Source organism: Hyposmocoma kahamanoa, unplaced genomic scaffold, assembly GCF_003589595.1.
Source record: "Hyposmocoma kahamanoa isolate Upper Pololo Valley unplaced genomic scaffold, ASM358959v1 78, whole genome shotgun sequence".
In the NCBI taxonomy this organism is placed as follows: Eukaryota; Metazoa; Arthropoda; class Insecta; order Lepidoptera; family Cosmopterigidae; genus Hyposmocoma; species Hyposmocoma kahamanoa.
Genome location: NW_020653945.1, coordinates 191,318 through 210,929, shown reverse-complemented (window position 1 = coordinate 210,929; position 19,612 = coordinate 191,318). Strand labels below are relative to the sequence as shown.

The window sequence follows — 19,612 nt, the reverse complement described above, 5'->3', positions numbered from 1 at the left end:
CGCGTCAGAGGCCGCTCGAGCGCGGGCCGGCGCGCCCCCGACGACCACCCACCCACTGGTTGTTGACGACGACGTCCTGGAAGCACCCCACGAAGAAGTTGGGCCCGTGCGTGAGCGTGGCGAAGGAGGAGCCGGCGGTGCCGAGGCGCGTCACGGGGAACGACGTCACCGACGAGTTGTACGCCTCGTTCTGGCTGATCGGGTAGATGGTCTGCTCCTCGTTCGCCGCCAGCACCAAGTGCGAAGAATTTATCGTCACGAACACCTGCGAGGCGCGAAAAAACAAGGACGTTAGCGAACGGGACGTATTCGGACGCACCACGCGGAACAATAAGAACAGCAGAAGTGCTTAGGTGGCGTGACACGCCTGTCAACGCGTGGAGTTCCACGTACACGAGCTCAGTCCGCCATTGTTGTTTTGTATGTTAACCTCAAAATCGTAGAAAAGATTCGTACCATCGTTAAATCTTATGATATTTAATTTCAATATTTCAGTTATCGTAATAATTTTTTATTGCTGCAATATGACATCTATCGGGGAAGTAAGTAAACGTCGAATTCGTCGTCGTTCAGATATTGACCGCCAGATGCTAGCACATTAATTTAAAATTTCAATTACAAATATGTAAATGAAAACGCCGTAATTTTCAATAACAGGTATTGAACTTTTAACAATACGCCAACAGAGTAAAATTTAAACTCTATTAACAGTCTCGAGGTTGTTACATCTTTATAAATTAGAAACTACGATTATTCATTATAAAGATCTCAAAGTGTTTACATTAGTTTTGATAGTAATCGAGGCCGAAGTCGCTTCTTGATTTTTATTTCGCGGCACATCCCCGTACGGCGCAGAAAGGCGCATTTTGCGCGAGCTAACTAAACAGACCAAGGACTGGGACATATCACCTTCTGCCAATTGGAGTCGTTCAAGTTGGAGCCGATAAAGACCCCCTCCCACTTGTTGAGCAGGCTGGAGTGCAAGTTCAGGCGGCCGTTGGACAGCTCGAGAAAGAAGTATGTGAGGCCGCGGCCCATGGCCAGCAAGCCCGAGCCCAGCGTCGTCTTGAACCGGAAGGAGATGTCGTAGCCCTCCTCGCGAGACGTGTTCACCTCCGCGTAGCTGCTCTTCTCCAGGGACATCGTGGTGATCTGCAACCACGGAGCGGCGTCGTACGACAGCGGCGGGGGCGGGCGGGGGCGGGGCGGGGCGGGGCGGGCGCGCACCTTCTCGCAGGTGGTGCCGTAGTGGCCGGGCGCGCAGGAGCAGTTGAAGCGGTGGCGCGTCTCGTCCTGCAGCCACGGCAGGCAGGTGCCGTTGTTGCGGCACGGCGCGCCGCGGCAGCCGGTGAGCACGACGCTGCAGTTGCGGCCGCCCCAGCCCGGCTCGCAGGCGCAGTAGTAGGAGGCGCGGCCGTCGAAGCAGCGGCCGTGGGCGCACGGCGCGTAGCGCTGGCACTCGTCGATCTCCACCTCGCAGTGCTCGCCCTCGTAGCCGGGCAGGCACTCGCAGTCGTAGCCGCCGATGCCGTCCACGCACTTGCCGTGGCCGCACGGCGCCGACGCGCACTCGTCCACGTTCACCTCGCAGCGCGCGCCCAGCGTGCCCGCCACGCACACGCACTCGAACCTGCACACGCGACGCGTCAGCACTCCCCCGCCCCCGCCCCCGCCCTCCGCCCTCCGCCGCCCCAAACACTCACCCGCTGGCGTTCTCGAGCGAGAAGGGCTGGTAGAAGACGGGCGGCAGCAGCATCTGCGGCTGCGGCCCGACCTGCAGCGGCGGCGCGTCCGCCGCGCGGTACAGCGACACGTTGCTGCGCTGCAGGCACACGCCGTCGTACTTGCACGGCGAGCTCTCGCACTCGTCGGTGTCCACTTCGCAGTTCTTACCTGCACGGGGGGCGCATCGTGAGGAGTCCGTCGGAGCTAAGAAGCGTACTAAACGACTGCCGACGTACCGGTGTACCCGGCGTAGCAGCTGCAGCGGTAGTCGTTGACGTCGTCGACGCAGGTCCCGCCGTGGCGGCAGGGCGCGGAGGCGCACTCGTCGATGTTCACGGAGCAGTCCTCGCCCGCGAAGCCCGTGCCGGCGCAGTCGCACGTGTAGCCGTTGAGCGCGTCCACGCAGCGCCCGCCGTGCCGGCACGGCTGCGACTGCGAGGACCGACTTCGGGCATTAGCAATCGGCACGCGCTCCGAGGAGACTAAGGCCGATTTTATTACTTCATGTTAAATGCCGTAAAGTAGTGCGGAAACTCACCTCGCAGTCGTCGATGTCGATCTCGCACTTGGCGCCGGTGAGGCCCTCCCGGCAGACGCACGAGAAGCTGGCGATGCCGTCGACACACGTCGAGCCCGCCGCGCACGGGTTCGTCTCGCACTCGTTGATGTTGATCGAACAGTCCTTTCCTGCGCCATAAAACCGATCATTACCTCGTCGGTGGGCGTGCCCGCGCGCAACGTAATTGCACGTTGTGCGATAATGACGGCGCACCGACCGGTAAAGCCCTCCATGCAAGTGCACTCGTAGTTGTTCTCCAAATTCTGGCAGGTGCCGCCGTTTTTGCACGGCGACGACAAGCACTCGTCGATGTCCTGCTCGCAGCTGTCGCCCGTGTAGCCTGCTCGCACACGACAACACGCGACACGGTTACAGATTCAATCAACGTTTCAATTACGGTATTTTAAGAATAAAAAAGTATCCCGGGTCACCTGGTTTGCAGTAGCATTGGTAGGACCCAGGCACGTTGACGCAGACGCCTTGGTTGCATATTTTTGGCATAAGCACACATTCGTCCATGTCGAGTTCGCAGAACCGACCTAAAAGCAAATCCTACATACAATGTACGCCACATCGAGCTGCTATATTTTAAAATATATACCACACCTTTATACAAAAACATCCAAATAACAAGCACTTTGTTTATTAGGCCAAGCATTTTTGTGCTAAATATTTATGTTACGTTTTCTTTATACAAAATAATAGTGTAATTGCATAAGAAAATTAGTCACATTATTTCACGGCACGAGTTTACACAAGTGTATTATTCCGTTGGCGCCGCGCGCGAAAATGAAATCGAGCTGTGTACGTCGTATTTCCTCGCGACGCGACTTGAATACAATGATGACCTTTCAATTTAATGGACAGAGATAATGTCACTAATTAGCGCGAATTCATAAAACTCATTAATTTGAAAATTATTAAAGTACAAAGCCTACTTATAATTGTTTAAATCATGAACTGCAACTAAAACCGGTATTTTAATTGAACAATATCAAGAAAGTTAAAAATTACCGGTTCGGGTACAGCACTGCGGTCGTCGAATATTTAAGAGTTACTTGGGGCTTTTGAAGTTACAAATACAGTTTTCATAAACAATGCTTTTATTTTAAATATACTATGAAGAAAATACGAAGAAAGAAAATAGTGATGAAGAAAGTTGGAACTACATTCCTTGTGTTAAAGTAAATTACAAAAAAAATTCAAATTTTACGAATTCAAAGTTTTTGTTCAAAGTGACAATAATGTGATATGAGTGAAAGTTAAATTATAAACATTGACTCCCGCCGCTGAAAAGACTATTTAGAAAGCCCAAACAAGAGAACTAAGTTATTTAAGAGAAAGTGAAAACGCAATGTAGAACGCCCAACGGAAAATATAATGAGGATCCCGATAATTAAACGAAGACATGATGTGTTACTTAATTTTTTTTTTGGTGGGAATTTGAAGTGAAAGGACGCTAAAAGTTTTCAAATTTAAAATTTTCTATTAAGATTACAATTGTTAAACGGATTTAAGCATTGATATAACAACATCATGAAAACATTTCTGGAAGAAGGATCAAGATATAAAAGGCAAATGGCATGGAAGAATACAAAAAGAACTACGTGCTAAGCCGTGTTCAAAATTCAAAGTCTTTTATTAGCAAGTGAACTAAGTAATTTAAATGAAAGTGAAAACATGAATCATACTACCGCCATTTAAAAGACTATTTAAAAAACCCAAAGTTATTTTTGCCATTCTACAAGTATATTAAAAACACAATAGAAACTATTCAATAAGGATCTCGGAAACTGAAAAAACTTGTATCCAATCTTGGCTCAAAGAACTTGTATCCAAGCCAAAAATCCTAATTAAAAAAAATTGCGTTACTCAATGACATTTACCTGTGGGGATTCGCTCTGGAACTTTTGGAGGGAAAAGTGTCGTTTTTATTTTGACTTTCAATTATTTTGTGAAATCTAGTTTAAAGTGGAATAGGATATTGCTATTGTGCCTTAATCGAAGATTAAAACGCGAAATTATACGAATCTCGAACTAAAATACCCGTATCGGCCCGTTTTAAGGAATCCCGAGTCAATCCAAGCACGCCGCCTCAAATTGCCTACCATCCTCTTTGTGGCGGCCATATAATTACAGAAACATATGTAATTAAACTTCATGTTTAGGCTGATGGCTTTGCCAAAGCCTTAATAAAAAAAAAACAAAAAAAAAACATTTACCTGTCATAACAAATGGATTTGGCAATGGCTTGGCTCGTTAAAATGCAATTATATAAATGAAAATGTTAACATTTTATGATTATCACCAACGTGAATTTAAGTTCTTTGACGTTCAGATGACGTGATATTTGTAAAAAGTGTGTGAGTCATAGAGAACAATGTACCAGGTACATAACATTTTGAGGTTATGTCGTACAACAGGGGTGTTGCAAAACAAGCGTTATAACCGCCCGCCAGTGACGAACACCAACGAAATCAAGAAAATCGAAGAGAAACCACTGGAAAACAAAGATTTCAGTACTTTACTCCAAAATCACAAAGATAAAATCTCGTTTAGTTCGTACCTGGAGCACGAAAAATTGGAACTAGGTTACTTCAAGTATTACCTCAAAACTGTTAAACGAGCTCAGAAAACTCTGAATAAGCAGTTGGAGGATAAAAGATTACCGCCGTTGCCATTATCGCTGCAGTTTTATGTTGACAAAAATAGGTTGTTACAAGAGGAAACTGAAGATAAGGTGAGCGAGCCTGAGAAGGTATTCCAGTTACCATTTGCTAAGCCTACACAGGTGGAAATCAATGAAAATAAGACAAAGTCACCTGAAACCCAAATATCTTATAAAAGTAACAATGAATTTGATCGCTCAAGCATTGATCAGTGGATGACCAACTATGATTATTTCGATGACACAAAGCTCCATCAGAGTGATTATGAAACAGATGGTGATGATGAAACCAGGGTAAACAGTGAGCATTCAAGCTACTATGGGACTCCTGATCCTAACAGTGGCGTAAGCCGGGTGCCCTGTGGGGGATGTGGAGCCCTGCTGCATTGCAGTGACCCAGCTATCCCAGGCTATCTGCCTAGTGAAATAATGAGAGGCAGAAATGACACTGAATTGAAGACATTGGAATGCCAAAGGTGCCATTTTCTCAAAGAATATAATATTGCTCTAGATGTCCGCGTGCAGCCCGAAGAGTATGAGAAACTACTGCAGTCCATTAAGTAAGTTAATGTTCAACAAATTATGTATTTGTACAGATTACAATCACAATAATTACAATGTTGGAAAATGAAACCATTTTTTTTGGGTCTAAATTGCATGTTTATTTTTTCAAGATCACAGCTGATCATGACACCGTAAAGAGCCCAAAACTTTGGTTTATTTGATTGATTTAGAATTGAAAAGAAATAGTTCCCTTTGGCAATGAATATCAATCGCGAAAATCTAAAAACATGGTCATTACAATGTCTTAAATGGTTTCAGATATGTCAAATCTTTGGTGGTGCTGATGATAGATCTCTTAGATTTTCCTTGCTCCATATGGCCTGGCATCATTGACATTATTGGCACAGATAGACCCATCATTATTGTTGGAAATAAGGTTAACTTTTTACTAATAATTATAATAATTAATTATATTTGTTTTTCTTAAGTAAAATAAAATGGTATGGGGTGTTTACAGGTGGATCTATTACCGGGAGACAGCATTGGTTACATAAAGCGCATCAAAGAATCTCTGATGACAGAAATAAACAAAACGAAGCTAGGAGAAGCAAACATTAAAACTGTATCTCTCATCTCAGCTAAAACTGGGTATGGAGTCGAGGACCTTATCTCAGCCATGTTCAAACACTGGCTCTACAAAGGAGACGTTTTCTTAGTTGGTTGCACCAATGTTGGTAAGAGCTCTCTGTTCAATGCTCTGCTGCAATCTGATTACTGCAAAGTCCATGCTGTAGATATTGTCAAAAGAGCAACAGTTAGTCAATGGCCCGGCACCACACTCAACCTACTCAAATTCCCCATCAACCGCCCATCTGGGTGGAAGATTTATCAAAGAACACGCAGATTGAAATCAGAAGCTAAACTTATGAAGATGGAAAAGGAAATTCGAAGAAGTCAACTGTTGGGCAATGAACCTGTTCAGCCCCCAGCTTTGATAGGTCGCATTGGAAGGACTTTTTCTGACAACAGAGATTATTATGAAGAGACTGTGGACAGAGGTAAACAGCGAAATTTAATGGTGTTGGACGATAAACATGAACTGTTTGCTCACAGCAAATGGTTCTACGACACTCCGGGACTCATTCATCCTGACCAAGTCCTGTCATTGCTGAGTACTGAGGAATTACTATTAACCATTCCAAAACAACCGATTAAGCCACAGACTTATTATTTAAGCAAAGGCCAGACATTCTTCATTGGGGGATTGGCCAGAATAGATTTTATTAACAGCACAGAACCATGCAGGTTTACCATATTTTGTTCGGAATGTCTGCCTATAACGGTCACAAAGACTGAGGATGCCGACGAGGTGTATGAGAAGTTTGTAGGCACCGAGTTGTTCGCTGTGCCTACAGGGGGTGAAGAAAGACTGAAGAATTGGCCAGGTTTGCAGAAATATCAGAATGTGGTGGAATTTGTGGGAGAAGGTCCCAAAAAATGTTCAGGCGATATTGTTCTCTCGTCAATAGGGTGGGTGTCGGTGACAGCCAAGCGGGGAAGCAAGTGCCAAGTGGCCGCGTGGACGCCGGAAGGGCGCGGCGTGCACGCGAGGCGCCCGTCGGTGCTACCTTTCGCCATCAACCTAAAGGGAAAACGTTTGCGCGAATCGCCCGCCTACATGGTAGGAAAAGCGTATGCAGAAAATGATTAGCGGTACCTTATGTTAGTGATACTTGTGCAGTGAATAAAAACAATCCATTGATACTTGTCTTTGAACTTATATTAATTAGGTTTAACACCTGTTCCACCTGACATAACACATTCATATTATCCCAAGTGGGTTTCGACGCTGTCAATAAATGGTTTAGAAAAAACTTATTGACCCTTAACATTGATAAAACAAAATACATGACTTTTCCTATAACTCACTCTCCCAACCGACTTTAAATTCATATTCAATATTAATGCAAAACTGTTTTGGCTCGCCAGAAAGTACCTGTATGAATGAAATATTTAAGCATCACACGAGACAGGTATTTGAACTTCAAGCCCCATATTGAAACCTTGCGGCTAGAGTATGAAAATTTATTTATATTTTCAACAATTTAGACATGTCGCCAGTGGAAAGCTACTGAAATAGATTGATTGCTTTGCTTTCTGGATAGCTTTTTGTTCACTATGTATAATATAAATCCAATGAACAATTATCTAAGTTAAGATGCTAGTTAATGTAACTAATAAGTATTCATGTTTTATTGAAATGTATGTTATTGAACAATATGTTGACTAATCATTATGCTATAATCACGTATTTGGATGCCGCAGATACAAGTAAACAATATTAATTGGTTTAGGTATCACCTAGATTAACTTGCACTACTAACCTCAATTAAATTTATGAAAACATACAGTAATTCACTGTTAGTGATAGTCTGGCGCACATATGTAAAGAAAAGGTTATTTAAAGAAAATGTATTTACGTGAAATTTTATACAGAATTAATTTATCCTGACCTTACCTAGCGGCATCACAACTATCGGATTTACAACTCGGTCGTAGTGTCGGTAACGTAATCTGTAACGGTAACTAAAAACTGCAAATCAAGAGATTAAGGAACGGACACAACACGGGGCACTGACCGCTGAAACCGGCGGGGCACTGGCAGCGAAAGAGGCCGGAGTCGAGCGCGAGGCAGGTGCCGTTGTGGCACGGGGACGAGGAGCAGGCCGACTCCGCCCCGGCCGCCGCGCACACCCACACGCCGCCGCCTTCGGTGCATTCCTGGACGACGGTCGGACGTCAGGGCCAGCGCCGGCGTCGACTCCGGGGGAGCCGGGGGCTGCGCTCACCTGGTGCGGCGGACAGCCGGCGGCGCGGCAGTCGGCGGGCTGGTCGCAGGAGGCGCCGGCGAAGCCCGGGCGGCAGTCGCAGACGGGCCCGTCGGGCGCGTCGCGGCACGAGCCGCCGTTGAGGCACGGCCGCGCCGCGCAGTCGGCCGCCGCCGGCGCGGCCGCCGGCAGCGGCACGTCGCAGCGCGCGCCGCCCCAGCCGCTCTCGCACTCGCAGCGGAATCCCGTCGGCTGCCGAAAGCGGCGCGTTACGTGCGACACAAACCGCGTTACAAACGGTTCTCGGGGTACGACATAATCATTCGAGTCACCACAACGGACAGCCGGGACGACAAAGCAAAGAAGCACAGCAAAGCGCAGCACGGGCGGCCAGTACTCACGAGGTCGTGGCAGGCCTTGGCGTTCCGGCAGGGGCCGGCGGCGCAGCGCTCCGCGGCGGGCGCCTTCAGCTCGCCCAGCGCCTTGCCGGCGGCCAGCGGCGCGCCGCTCGTCTCGCAGTACACGCCTGCCGAGGCCACGGCTGCAGGCGGGGGACTCGGGCTGCGGCAGAGCCCGAGTCCCGGGCGTGCGCGGAAGGACGGACACAGAGCGGAGCACAAATGGTACAACGGTGGCACGTTTCGCGGCAAACAAAAACCACATTCACGCGGAGGGTTAGACGCATTAAAGAGTGAGAGTCCGACGGGGCGCCGCGCGGACGGAGCGTACCTTTGTACCCCGGCGCGCAGGTGCAGTTGAAGCGGTCGTTGGCGAGCGAGCAGCTGGCGCCGTTGAGGCACACGCCGGCCTCGCACGCGTTCTCCAGCGTGCTGCAGTTCGGGGCCGGGCCGGGAGCGCCTGCGCAGCGCACGCTGTAGCCGCGCCGCGCCCCGGAGGGAGGGCGCGGCCGGCGCGGGTCGCGCGGTACGTACCGTAGTATCCGGGGTCGCAGACGCACGCGACTTGCTTCGAGATCACCACGCCGGCCACCATGCTGGGCACGCCTGCAGCGAGAAGGGAGTGAGTGCACTGCGCCGGGGCCGGCGGCGCCGAGCCGTCGAGGGGCACCCACCGCTGTCTCTGCAGTGCGCGTGCGGCGGGCAGGCCAGGTCGGCGCACGAGGCGGCGTGGCCGGCGTGCGCGTGCGCGTGCGCGGCGTGCGGCGGGTGCGGCGTGCTCGACGCCAGCGGCGCGGCGCACAGCGGCGGCGCCCAGCCCTTGGCGCACACGCAGCGGAAGCCGCCGCCGCCCGCCTCCTCCACGCAGGCGCCGCCCACGCCGCACGGGCCCATGGCGCACGCCGACATCTGCGCAGTCGCCGGGTCAGCCGCGCCCGCAACCCCCGCCCGCGCCCCGCCCGCGCCCCGCCGCCTCACCTTGTGGCACCGCTCGCCGGTGTAGCCGGGCTGGCAGGCGCACACGAAGCCGCCGTACGTGTCGTAGCACACGCCGTGGCCGCACACGGCCCGGTCCTCCTCGCACTCGTTGACGTTCACCTCGCACCGCGCGCCCGCGTAGCCTGCGCCGCGACAACACGACCGCGTCATTGGCGGACCCGGCGCCGCGGCCCTCGACCGACCGCGTCGAGTGCAGCGGCGGCAGAAAAATATTCACCTGTGCCGGCGCAGTCGCAGGTGAAGTTGTTGATTGCGTCTACGCATCGGCCGCCGTTGAGACACGCGCCCGCCGCGCCTGCGCACTCGTCCACGTCCGTCTCGCAGTTGCGACCCGTGTACCCTACAAAAAGCGGACAAATTATAGCTTATAGCTTAGCACACCTACACCTAATAGTAGTAATTAACAAAAAGATCAATTACCAGGAGGGCAAGTACAGACGTAAGTGTCGGCACCGGGCAGCACACTACAGCTTCCGTTATTTTGGCAAGGTCCGTTGGGAGTTCCCTCGCACAGTGGATCTAACGACACTTCTAGCTCGCAATAAGTCCCTGAAACGAACGCCCCGTTTGTATCGGTCTTTAACTAAGTTTACTGTCACGTGTCCGGCACTCGAACAATTCGTTTTGCAGTCGCACACTATTGAGGTCAGACACTTGTGGGTACTGTTAAAATGTGAAACTGCCATATGTTTCATTCGTTACAAGCAGTACTGTACGCGATTTCCTTTCTGACGCCGATTCGCGCGTACCGTGATAATCGGGCGTGCAGACGCAGGTGTAGTCGCCGCGCGAGTCCTCGACGCAGCGGCCGGCGTGCTGGCAGGGCGCCGAGCGGCACGGGTCTCCCGCGTCCACCTCGCAGTTGTTGCCAGTGTACCGCGCCGTGCAGTGGCACTCGTACCTGCACGGCATTCGACTAAATGCATCAAGTCGGGAACAAGCGAACGCTGGCACATAAAAACGAGACCAACTAATTCACCTGTCATGCCGTGATATACAGGTCCCGTGGCGCATGCAAGGCTCGTTGTAGCAATAGTCTTTGGGCGGCTCGCGTAACACGTCCTTGCGGTCTTTGCCTGCCGGATCATTCATTCTATTAGACACTAGATATCACATGAACAGGAATAGACAACAATGTTTCATACAACATTTCAGATATTTGGCAATATGAATACTTTGTCTGTCTCACTTTTCGAGTAACGTCAATTGTTCACTGATAATGGCAAATTAGTCACAGACAATCTTTGCTTGTGCTTGAACAAAACCATTGTTGACAAAGTCATTGGATATTTGTTTATAATGTCTGGCTTGAACTGTAAGCTACAAAAGGCGAATCGTTACTCGCAGCGTCTAACCTTGTTGAAAGTAAGCAGACGGCACTTTAGTTGATATTTCATCACTTCAGTTTTGAGAGAAAGAACACCGAACTAAATGCACAACCACCTTTTTCAAAGGTAAAAATGTGAAAGCAGTAGGACTCACAGTCATCGGTGGCGAGGGGGCAATGCCCGAAAAGCACGTTGTGCAGCTGCGCGTGGTGTGCGTGGAATTCGAGCTGCGGCCCCTCGTGCAGACAGCCGCTGAATACGTTGCCCACCAGCACCACCGCGCCGCCCGCTTCAAGTGCGCCGGGTGAAAGCAGCTCCGGGTTCCACGTTACGTTTGAGATCACCTAAGTGAGGCGGGCACACGTACACATATGGAAAGTTCGGGAACTGCCCCGTTCTCCTTAGGATCATTTCCACAAGTTTCATGCAATTCTTACCTGTGTGTCGCGGTCAACCTCTAGCAGCAGACTGGGCGGGCTGGGGCGGTAGCGCAGCGCAACCCAGTGCCAGCGGTTGTCGAGGGTCTCCTTGGGCAATCCCACCTCCCGCAGCGGTTGCCCCGGTCGCGCCCATGACACCACCACTTGCTCGAACAGCGCGGTTACGTGCAACGTGTACCCCTCGAACCGTTGCGTGAATAGACCCCCACCTGCCGATACCCGACACTCTTGTTAATTACGTCTATTTGGTAGCGTAATTAACACATTGATGTCTTATTACTACGCACGTAGTAACACTGCCGCAATAGTGACGTGCCCACTTGTGTATATCTGTCAAGTTTAAGTGACATAACCACGAGTAAGCACATGGTTAGCTTCGGATATTCGACGCACCGCGCGCGCCACAACAGTCCATTGCGTTGCCGAGCTTAGCCGGAAAATGACAGCTGCACAGCTATTTTTTTTACATTGCGTTTTTTACTACAAATATTACGGAGAACAATGTAATGAATTGTCTTTTATGCTGTTATTACTTAACCAATGATTCCTGTCGCGCGCGGTGCCTATTCCTACCACTACACTATACTGGTGTACACTCGAAGTAAGATTGACAATAAAGAAGAGTGAGGTGCGTGTTGACAAATAATGCCTCGTTCCGCAAGCGGTATGCGCCACGCGACGGCGTGGGTGCGGAAGAGTGTGGAACTCTCGGATCATCGCTGTGATTGAATATAGTTAAAATTAATCAATGAATAACGCGTTCACAAAAACGTAAAGCCTAATTAACGTCACACAACAGTTAGGAAGACTGTGTATTAATTAGAAAGTTCTTATACGAGAATCTTTAAATATATAATTAAAATTAATAGAAGAAACTTGTGATAATTCTTAGAGATTTACGATTTTCTGTCTTGTAGTAGGTACATTTACGCTTTCAACTCGTTATGTTGCTCTACTTTAGCTGCTTTATCGCTGCACTCGTGTCGTGGAACAGAGTTAGAACGAAACTGGGTGCAGAGGGAATAGAAAGTTGCTACTGAACAATACGGAGTGAGCTGTATACAACTAGGCGCAGATTAGAGTTTGTTATTAAAATGCGCATGATGTGACAGAAAGGCTGGAATACCATCATTAATGGCAGTAGTAGAATATTCAATGTGATCGATTGATTGAAAGAGCGGTTAGTTGGTAGTAAACATAGCGGCAACAACGAAATGCCAGAGCGAGCATGGACAGCGAGCGAGATGCGATCACACACTGGCGTCTACGCAAAACATGTTTGTTACCCACTCAGTGCGGGCTGCAGTACCGCCGGCACAGACGCAGGCGCTGCTGCCGATGAATGAAACAAACGCGCTTGAATACATGCAATACATGAGTAGCAATGTCATGTGGTAATGAGTGTACCCTCGCACTTCAACTGCAAACAAACGGTTACTCAGCCCCAGTCACTTAAATACAAGCGCATGATTGATAATCGCGTTCATCCATAGATGTAGAAAAAAGGGGAGATTTGGTATTGGGGCGTGGTTCGTGTCGCCTCGATATGACCAAAATGATCATATCGAGGTGACACGCCTACAAACATCGCCACAGTGACATGGCGATCGTTGTACATACAAGATTTCTCGTAAAACGTGAAAATGTCAAGTTGTACCGATACACCTTTGAAAAAATTGGGAGTGAAAACGAAAATTTTAAAACCAGTGAGATAACATTCCACCGGCTATTTGCATATTCAATTACTATTATAATTCAATGTTTTCTTTTTGTCTCCATAGAAATTTCTAGGCTCAAATATAGTGATGTTCATTTACGATGACTGATGTTTATCGACAATAAATTTTTACTGAAATGTTTGAATTTCTTACTATGACTTTTGTAATGAAAGTCCCTAAAATATCGAAGCGAAAAGCATTCCGTTAAATTGATTTCTTTTAATTTATTATTATTACTAAACATTTTATTTCGAGTAGCTTTAACTCAACTCAGATTTCGGACAATCGTTTCAATTTCATTGTCAATCCGTAAGTTGCTGTTGCTTGAAACAAAAAATGTTTTTTTTTTTTTTTTATATACCTGACAGGCAAATGACTCCACTCCACCTGATGTTAAGTGGAAAGTGGTATCCAAACGCGAAGGAACCTAGTGCAGCGATGGAATCCTCACTGCACTAGCCGCCTCCACCCTGCCTGTATGTATGTGTCTTATTGTTTTAGATAATTTAGATATTTAAATTCCATTATACTCGTAGATTAAACGTAGAGTATTTTTAATTATTAAGTTTTTCCAATAAGTCCAAAATAAAATAAAGAGAGGTCGGATTGAAGCTGCAGGAAAATCGAAAGATTGGTTTTGTTGTTATTACTTCTGACTTTGTTTAAATTTCCATAGCAAATGAATTTAAAAAAGAAATAAAATAAAATCGGTTTTATTTTACATGTGCATGCAAAATAAATTAGAAACAATTATAGAAAACTACATAAATACTTCATAAAAAAAACAACATAATTTAATTAATTAAATTCGTTGATGGTTTGAGTTTACTCTTGATAGAAACAGCTTCACCAACCCGTGGTAACGTATAATGGAAAACTGACACTGGCGACGATCGCCATATTTTTTATATTATTCTTATAAAACTGCCACTGGCCCAAGCCTAGTGGTCGCCATTGGGAAAACAATAATAATTTATATTAATAATAATACACCAGTACCAGTGTAGATATAGTATGAAAAATGGAATATTTTTTTAATATTAAATGCCACATGGCCATATGATTTCTACCGATTACGTAGGACCACATCCCTCGTTGAGTAGCGTCAGTTTAAGGTTAATAATGTTAACAATTCACAGAGCGGTTTCCATCCGCGCCCGCCGGTTCTGTTAGACAGCGGTTTTATTTCAATACTCACGATCTTGCAAGTTTGTGCGGACACGTAGCCGCCGTAGTTGCGGACACGAAACCGTTGCGATTGCGGAACGGACCGCGAAGTTAGTGGGAGTTAACCGCAAGTCGCGCGGTTAATAGAGAACTCACCCTGCGTGCGCCTGCACCACATTGCTCCTGAACCGACCACTAAAGTGCGCGGGCGACGACAGCCGCCTAGCGCGCAGGTAATCGCGACTTGCGCGGTTCTACTAGTACCCCGCCGCGGCAACCGCGAGCAACCGTCACCACTACAGGCGTAAAACGCGCCGTGAAACGTGCTACTAATTTTACATACTTAACCATTGTCGTACCAACAAATGGACATCGGGTCTAATACAAAAACCACGAAAAAAATGTCCGAGGGTAACCTATACAAACGTAGCGATATATAACGAAATATAAAAAACTAAAACATTTAATTTAAATTGTAACGTCCTTGCAGTACTGCATAAATTTGCTTACAACAACTTAAGGGCTCAAAAACACCATATTCAGCTTCTACTGGAAACTTAACAAAATGCACCATATTTAGCTTCGACTGAAAATTACTTGAACACAAGAGTAATGGAATAGCCTTTCTCGTAAATATTAATTAATTTTTTTATATATATTATTATGTCGAATTGTGTACAAATTCACTTAAAGGTTATAATAAAGAGTCGGGCCGATACATACATACAATTATTACTACAAATGTGAAAATAAGCGTGTACTATAAGAAATGTACCGATATTCTAACTAAACGTAAACTCAAATATCTGTAATTCCGATTTATAACAAAAGCGTTACGCTTTCGAGTAATTTTGATGCTTTTTACATTGACAGAATTAGCTTTTGTTTTGTAATCTTCGTAAAAACGCATTATGAAAATTCGAGCAAATGTTATTTCGGGCAAATGTATTTTCTGACTTCTGATAGGTAATCCCAAGCCGTAAAACGAGTACAACAATATTTTGTCAGTTATTGCTAACGTTTAATAAAAAAAATCATTTTAAAAATAGGGTTAAAATCAAAGCTACTCTACGGTTTCTTTGTTCTAAATATTTCAATTGCTTGTGGTTCGAACAATTGAAAATGACCAAGAAGTTTATATATAAGCTTCTTGAAACTGACGTAATGAGTCTCTTTCCATGTTTTGCGCATGCAATGAGTAGAAAAAGGGCAGTTAGCTATTTCATTATTTCGTTTATATTCACGATTCAGTTATATATAAATTAAATACTATAAAACTGTACAAAATAACACTTTTAAATGACAACTATAACACATATAATATTATATAGTATATTATAGATAACACAATATATTTGTTTAGTGAAAATATGATACAAAATCCTGTTTTCACAATTTACTGCAGTAATTTTTAGAAGTTATTATTTATAGTGCATTTATTGGTACTGCATGATTGACAACCGCGCTGTCATTCGAACAAACGAAGACTATTGCGCAATTGACGCTCTGTATGCGATTTTAACGCCCTACAGTTGCGGACACTTTTTAGCGCGAACCCGACGTCCATTTATTGGTAGGTCAATGTACTTAACTATTACATTCAACAGACGCCGCGGTCCCGCGGCAGATGAGGGGGAAAACCGCTCCGTGAGTTCTGAATGTAACGAAAAATGAGTTTCAGCGCCTTATAACGTGTAATAGTTAGCTATTATATACTAGTAGTATTTTTACTAAAACACCACCTATTGGTGAAAGGCGATACCAGGATGAAAAAAATACTGAAATATTGTAATATAACTCTTATTCAAGTGACTGTAAGTTTAATCTTGTTAAATTTTAAAATTGTTTAACGTCGTTTTCACGTTTTAAGCCCTACCCAATCAATAATAGAGCGTAAAGTTTGAATTGCACACAAGCTAAAAAGTGGCGACATCGGCACCCGATCTTACATAGCGTCATTATATATCTCCCCTTTTTTCCTTTTTTTATATCTATGCGTTCATCAGAGAAATAATCGCTGTTGGTTACTACTGGCGTCACCGTCGGTGCCGACCAACACACGCTCGAAACGTATGTGAAATATCATAAGAAAAACATAATTATTTGCGGGCTTCAAAAATTTATGTGTCCCGTTTATTTAGTTCTGTATGAATAAAAACTACACAATGGTATGATGGGAATTCTCACAGACCGTGTGAAATTTGCAGATAATTTAGAATTTGAACTGTGAGAACCGAACTATTTTTTCTAGAGGAGATTAAAGATGCAGTAAACGGACTATACGTAGTGAAAGATACTAATAAATACTTATAACCGAAGAACCGGTCGTCGCGACGCCACTGTCACAAAAGCCGCACCGCGCCGGGGGCGGACACGCATAGTCATGCATACTCACATATGCATCAAGTTACGTACTTGCGAATTGACCGACGACCAATACTCATACTATCTAACTTAAACTGAAACTTCTATAGCTACTTAAGTTAGCCAAAATCCCATAGATGTATTGTTACAGCATACGAGCTAAGAAACGAAATTGTACCTCAATCCCATAACAACGTTTGTTAAATGAGAAAAAAAAAGATAAAAATTAATATACAATTTATTTCATTATCATGACTCATGACCGTGAGCACTCTCGTCATAAACAACCTGCGCCGGTTTGTATGCTCGTGCAGAATCGGCGACGAAACGTGTGCACGCGTTGTGATCGCGCGAAAACATTTAACGTGATGGTCGTCGCAATATAACGACTTTTTACACAAATTGTTCTCGCGAACGTGATTGATGTGCGACGCAAAGGTAATCGGCGGCAACCACGGTTGCCCAGTACGAAACGTCCGTGTCACTTGACTTCGAAATACAATGCGTCGAATTTTTTAGGCAGTGTGCGGCTGCAGCGCCGCACATTCTTATTTCCCCACCACATTTCATGCTAAAGAAGGTCGTGACTCAGCGCGACACCGGAGATGGCCCTCTCGAACAACCAATTTGTTTGTAGTTGGTATCCCAAACGATTTTCTAAAAGGCAAATTGTATGCTTGCAAATAAATCATAGAAATGGCATTCAACGAAATTCAATACTTGAATGCGAGATGAACTATGGCCACCGGTCAGTGATTAGAAATCATAAATTAAGTGGGAGTTGTACAAAGCAAGTGAGAAAGAATTTTCCCTCACCGACACAGGTGCGGAAGCTCAGTCCGACGAGCTGTTTGAGCGAGATGGGGCGGTTGATGCGGATGAAGGAACTGCCGTTGAAGTAGGCCTCGGGCCGGTCGGAGGGACCGAGCGGACCCGAGGCCTGTGCGCCTGCTGCCAGTGCTGCCCACGCCGCCGCCGCCAGGCAACATGCTGCAACAAATATATAAATAAGTCACACATTTGGTTCTCGCATATGGGCCAGTAAATTGATTTGCGCTACTTGAACATTCTATTCAACCGTACTAGAGTTTATTGTTCTTCTAAAGGTAAAACTTGACGGTAACTTAGGGTCGTATTCTAGAACTCTACTCAATGCTCAAGTCAGGATTTGAGTATGATTTAAAGCACTGAAAATCATACTCAAGTCCTTGCCATTAGGGTCGTATTTCCAATGCTTGAAATCATACTAAGTCTGCTCAAATCCTGACTTGAGCATTGAGTAGAGTTCTGGAATACGACCCTTAGATTTGTTTATCTTGCATGGGAAGCAGCCACAGGCAATACTTCCACTGCGCTAACGTCATGGGGCAGGAGTCAGTGAACCGCGAAGTTGAAGGTCCAAAGACCGAATTTGCCGCACGCGTACTTGACGGCCGCAGCCGGCGTGTCATGACACGTTTCCGCCTTGGTGGTTATTATTAGTAGTGCATAACGGTCGTAATTTTTCTTATCTATTATCTATCTGTCATAGAAAAATTAATCATTTCATAATTAAAATTTATAGCTACGTTACAAAAGTAGAATAAATCACTTGCGTGCTTTTTGTGTGCCACTGTTTGCGAATAGATTCGAGAGTTTAGGAAATGAAAAATAAGATATCGTACGGGCTACAAAATGTTAACGAACAGAATCACCCATTACCAGTACGCTGCGAAAAGTGTACGTGAAATCTATCCTTATTTATAGATGTAGCGAGCATATCGATTGGCTGGTTGCCGTGTGCAACTGACGTCTCAGATTGCAAACAAGGCTTCAGTGGCGAAAGGGGCGCGGGGGCTGGGGGGGGTGTAAACACGGTGCATGCAGGTGCAGAGAGCCTTGACACCTGGTGAGCAGCGGAATAGCTTTGTAAGATATTTAGCCCCAACACAAAGGTCTCGAAAGGGCAAAATAGGATTATTTGGAAAAAAAATACAAAATTAAATTGTAATGAAAAATAAAAATGAAAGAATTAATTAGAGCTCGCTTTGGTTAATCGGTTTTTTATTTGGCGCCTTATCACACCCTTTCAAAGTTGGTATAAAAATGAAAATAAGTAAATAATATTATAAAAAATTTCAACAGCACTAACGAGATACGAAATGAGGGTCTATTCACTTGTACACTCAGCTACACAAAGACACGTTAACATGACGACGACGTATTTTTTTTTTAATATATAATAGACACACGCTTGGCTACAATCTCACCTGATGTTAAGCGACGATGTGACCGATGATGGGACGCATTTGCCTACAAAATGCGTATTCACTCTAGCCTTGAATAGCCCCAAAGTGTACTTTTCGGGAAATACAGATAGAGCACTCCATTCCTTTGCCGTACGCATCAGAAAGAAGGAAGCAAAGCGCTTAGTGCGAATAGGTGGAATATCAACGACATAAGAATGGAGTGCTCCGGACCTTCTAGTCGACCGAAGGAGGTACGGTGAAGACGGAACCAAATTGAAAAGTTCCTGCGCACACTCCCCGAAATGTATCCAATAGCAAACCGACAAGCGGGCTACTTTTCTGCGATGGTCGAAATTTTGAAGCTTGGACTCCACAAGAAAATTATTGTTAATAAGTCTCTTTGCTTTTCGCTCCACAGAGTCCAAAGCAGCTAACTGGTATTGGGCAGAGCCGTCCCAAAGGTGGCAGCAGTACTCCATACAGGATCGAACTTGTGCTTTATACAGATTTAAAAGCTGTTCAGATGTGAAGTACCGCCTGACCTTGTAAAGTATGCCAAGTTTTCTGGCAGCAAGTTTTTTGCCAAGCACTCGATGTATCGCCCAACGTTGAGGTTGGATGATAAGTCCAGACTAAGTATCTCAAGGTACGGTTCATTTTTCAACAAGCAGAAATTGCAAAATTTT

At 45.9% G+C, this 19,612-nt stretch overlaps 2 protein-coding genes across 2 annotated transcripts in view; one reads left to right on the top strand and one right to left on the bottom strand.

Annotated features, from left to right (window-relative positions):
* Positions 1–4: 4 nt before the first annotated feature.
* LOC113233211 (protein crumbs-like) overlaps positions 5–19,612 on the bottom strand; it is a 32,873-nt gene continuing 13,265 nt past the window's right edge. The window contains exons 2-21 of the mRNA XM_026468249.1: positions 17,515–17,688; positions 11,447–11,658; positions 11,164–11,353; positions 10,661–10,757; positions 10,431–10,582; positions 10,102–10,230; positions 9,899–10,021; positions 9,357–9,803; positions 9,014–9,250; positions 8,686–8,810; positions 8,306–8,536; positions 8,096–8,237; positions 2,716–2,823; positions 2,502–2,624; positions 2,264–2,412; positions 1,962–2,157; positions 1,704–1,893; positions 1,228–1,630; positions 910–1,152; positions 5–265 (exon numbers count right to left, since the gene is read on the bottom strand). Coding sequence (XP_026324034.1) covers positions 5–265; positions 910–1,152; positions 1,228–1,630; positions 1,704–1,893; positions 1,962–2,157; positions 2,264–2,412; positions 2,502–2,624; positions 2,716–2,823; positions 8,096–8,237; positions 8,306–8,536; positions 8,686–8,810; positions 9,014–9,250; positions 9,357–9,803; positions 9,899–10,021; positions 10,102–10,230; positions 10,431–10,582; positions 10,661–10,757; positions 11,164–11,353; positions 11,447–11,658; positions 17,515–17,688 — 3,932 coding nt within the window. The remainder of the gene's footprint in view (positions 266–909; positions 1,153–1,227; positions 1,631–1,703; positions 1,894–1,961; positions 2,158–2,263; positions 2,413–2,501; positions 2,625–2,715; positions 2,824–8,095; positions 8,238–8,305; positions 8,537–8,685; positions 8,811–9,013; positions 9,251–9,356; positions 9,804–9,898; positions 10,022–10,101; positions 10,231–10,430; positions 10,583–10,660; positions 10,758–11,163; positions 11,354–11,446; positions 11,659–17,514; positions 17,689–19,612) is intronic.
* LOC113232991 (nitric oxide-associated protein 1) lies at positions 4,456–8,085 on the top strand. The gene is made up of 3 exons (XM_026467920.1): positions 4,456–5,512; positions 5,775–5,892; positions 5,974–8,085. Exons 1-3 carry the CDS (start codon positions 4,665–4,667, stop codon positions 7,165–7,167), a joined length of 2,160 nt encoding a protein of 719 aa, XP_026323705.1. The 5' UTR covers positions 4,456–4,664; the 3' UTR covers positions 7,168–8,085.

Excerpts from the sequence above, each read along its gene's own strand:
- LOC113232991 (XM_026467920.1), top strand. The coding sequence starts at position 4,665 with ATGTACCAGGTACATAACATTTTGAGGTTATGTCGTACAACAGGGGTG. Across the intron at positions 5,513-5,774 it reads AAACTACTGCAGTCCATTAA|ATATGTCAAATCTTTGGTGG; the intron begins GTAAGTTAATGT and ends AAATGGTTTCAG. Across the intron at positions 5,893-5,973 it reads TCATTATTGTTGGAAATAAG|GTGGATCTATTACCGGGAGA; the intron begins GTTAACTTTTTA and ends GGGTGTTTACAG.